The 3,088-nt window shown below is 37.3% G+C and overlaps 1 protein-coding gene across 1 annotated transcript; it reads left to right on the top strand.

Moving 5' to 3' along the window:
* The first annotated feature begins 762 nt into the window (after positions 1-762).
* LOC142088995 (parvalbumin beta-like) lies at positions 763-3,088 on the top strand. Its single transcript, XM_075164869.1, has 4 exons — positions 763-859; positions 1,540-1,672; positions 2,458-2,567; positions 3,063-3,088. Exons 1-4 carry the CDS (start codon positions 799-801, stop codon positions 3,086-3,088), a joined length of 330 nt encoding a protein of 109 aa, XP_075020970.1. The 5' UTR covers positions 763-798.

Genomic DNA, 3,088 nt, shown 5'->3' with positions numbered 1-3,088 from the left:
GGCCCTTAAAAGTCAGTCTACCATGAAAACGTCCATTTGTTCCTATCATTAAGCAATAAAAAAAGAATTATATTTTTTCATTCACAGATCAAAAATCATTCACTACACTAAAAATAGGTGCAAGCTGAGGGGATTTACTTTGTATGGTACTAAACCTTATATATTGTCTAAAACACCATGCACATTCCTTTGGGATATAAATATCAATCCGATTAGCTAGCAAGTTTTGTCAGCCACAGTAACTTATCCCCTGGGGTATATGAGCCATCACGTGGCTCTAGGACTTCTGTAAAAGGTCGGGAAGACTTAACTAAGGTCAATATAAGTCATTATCTCTGTCATTTGAAAAAGAATTAAGTCAAGAGGACTCTGCAGGTCTTTTACCTTACAGTTTTTTTCTGTTCTTGGCTTAGGGAAAACTAAGTGGCAAGGTGAGTTCAATCTTTCCTCTGGAGCTTTTGAAAACATCACAATAACCTACACAAAAAATGCATGGAAATAACCAAAGATCCCCAAATGCCGTGCAGTTCTGTAAATACGTTTGGTTTTGTCCTCAGCTTGTGCACCTGAAGACTTAACGAGAGATAACAGCAAGCCAGATGCACTACATGTATCTGAATTAAAGGTTGTAACAGTCGGCTCCTGCAGGGCAGCTCCCCTGGTTTGCCCTGGGACCTAGGTTGCAACTGCCCCACTAATCAAACCTGGCTGTCCTCATGGGGCAGCATCAAAGGCTGGTAGAGCAAGACCAATATGAACTCCACCCAATATTATTTTTCATTTTATAGTAGCTTTGACATGGCTTTTTCTGGTATCCTGACAGAAGCTGAAATTGCTGCTGGCCTACAGAGCTGTCAAGGTAACAGTCATGTTTTAAATTTGGCTTTTCAGTTTATCTATCAAATTCCTTTGTCCTCACTACCCCAACGTCCCAATTCCAATGAAAACAGAAAAGGCTGGAAGGATGAACTAGACAGTATAACGTGATTACCTCTCCAGGGTACATGGTAAGATGTTCTTGTATGTTTGTTTGCTAATTACAGCTTTAATTGTTTTATCAAAAAGAGAAAAAGGAGGCAAGGTAATGGAAGATGCAAGTTTTAATCTTCGCCACCCAAGGTACAGGCACCCATCATCACTTGTGCATTGTAGCAATTTTAAGTATGAAAAAATCAAGAGGCTGAAATCCTGTGCCTTTTTTCAGAGAATAGTAATAAAACTCGTGCTGATTTCAATACAAGCAAAATATTTAACATCAAGTTCTGTGAATTTATGTTTGAGTGAAGTATCTATTTACAAATGTATGTTCTTGCATAATGAAGACCGCAGTCAATATTTATCTTCCCAGGTTTGAGAGATCATTGATGGAAAAATCCCATTAATCTGAAATAAACTCAGGAAAATCAGAGATTTTTGATTGGGGTTTGTAATGACCCTCACTGTACTGCAGAACAGTTTGCTGCTTTTTGACCAAAAAGCCAATTTTTTTTTGTTCCAGATCTTTAACTACTTTTCTTCATCTATTCCTGCTTATTTTAGCTGCTGATACATTCGATTACAAAAACTTTTTTGTCAAAGTGGGTCTCAACTCCAAGTCCAAAGACCAGCTCTCCAAAGTCTTCAGAATTCTTGACCAGGACAGGAGTAGCTTTATTGAGGAAGATGAACTGAAGTAACTAAATTAAAAAAAATGAGTTATCAACAGGCTTGTGTTTTATTGTCTAAAAATGCAGGATAAGATCAGAAATACTCCTTTCCTTCTGTCTCTTTGGATGAGAGACAATCGTGTGTGTGTGTGTGTGTGTGTGCACATGTGTGTATGCTTGTGCTGAAGGAGCTGCAAGACAAATAACGACGGAAAGGCTGAATCACAACAAGAAAACACTCTGATAGCACTGAAAATACTTGTTTCATGTAGGGATAACTGACAGACTGTGAAGACAAAAATAGCAGTTCTGCTAGAGTTTGCTTTTTATTATTGCAAGATTTTTTACTAGACTGAATTCAAAGAGCTATTTTTCTCTCATCTTTCTTTCTATCACATGAATTTTATCTTCCAGATCATATTCATCTGACTTTGAAGTTAAAAAGTAAGGTTAGAAAAATTGTTGCCACTCTTAAGAGTCTTAGGAGAAAAAAAGGAAGATAACACAGGAGCGAAGATGAATCCTGCCACTACGGAGCCAGTTTTAATTTTGCCTTTTTAAGCCAATGAAACCAAAATGTCATCAAGGATTTTTACATGTTGTCATGCAACATCCTCTTACTTTCTTACCCTTATTCTCACTGAAGTTAGAGGAAGTTTTGCCATTGAATTCAAAATTATTTACAAAGAGCTTTTGAAATAGTCTCAAGAATTGAATCAGGTTTGGAATTTTACAGTTATTACCAATAACAAACTCTAAATGCTTTCAGTACTGAGTATGTCTCACTCATTTGTCCTCTCACCTTTAACAGACCTTTCCTGCAGAATTTGTCAGCCAGTGCCAGAGCTTTGACTGATGCCAAGACCAAGGCACTCCTGGCAGCAGGTGATAGTGATGGAGATGGTAAAATTGGAGTGGATGGTAAGGCTGCCTTTATCAAATGGAGTAATACCTGCCTTTGAGACTTCCTAATGGCTAGCTCTAGGCAGCTGCCCTGCTCCATACATTGGATGTTATGGATCTGATTCTGAGGTGCTCAGATCTGCTCTGTATTGTAGAGAAGATCTAACACAGGAGCCAGTCTGTATTCCGCCCTCGGCTACAGGTGGTCAGTCCCTTTTTTCATCTACAGAGATTTTTTCAGGACTGGAACCTAAACTGATATATTTATAAAATTTCGGTATATAATTTCACTGCTTTTTACTGTTGAACTATGGTACAATGTGACACTTAAAGGCAACACTTCCTCTGTCTTAAATATCTATTATTATGAGTATACAATGCTACCTTTAAGGAATGATTATCAGAGGAAGTATCATTAGTTTCCCATTTTAACTCTAAAAATTAAAAAATTACTTTTTTGACTGTAATTACAAAATGTGGTCCCATTTTATTATTCTTTTCTTTCTTTTTCAGAGTTTCAAGCTCTGGTCAAATCTTAA

Source organism: Calonectris borealis, chromosome 16 (genome assembly GCF_964195595.1).
Source record: "Calonectris borealis chromosome 16, bCalBor7.hap1.2, whole genome shotgun sequence".
In the NCBI taxonomy this organism is placed as follows: Eukaryota; Metazoa; Chordata; class Aves; order Procellariiformes; family Procellariidae; genus Calonectris; species Calonectris borealis.
This window is presented reverse-complemented; position numbering and strand designations above follow the sequence as displayed.

Bases quoted from the DNA above. Each gene is read 5' to 3' on its own strand.
- LOC142088995 (XM_075164869.1), top strand. From the start codon at position 799: ATGGCTTTTTCTGGTATCCTGACAGAAGCTGAAATTGCTGCTGGCCTA. The intron at 860-1,539 runs GTAACAGTCATG...TGCTTATTTTAG, and splicing joins TGGCCTACAGAGCTGTCAAG to CTGCTGATACATTCGATTAC. The intron at 1,673-2,457 runs GTAACTAAATTA...CACCTTTAACAG, and splicing joins ATTGAGGAAGATGAACTGAA to ACCTTTCCTGCAGAATTTGT.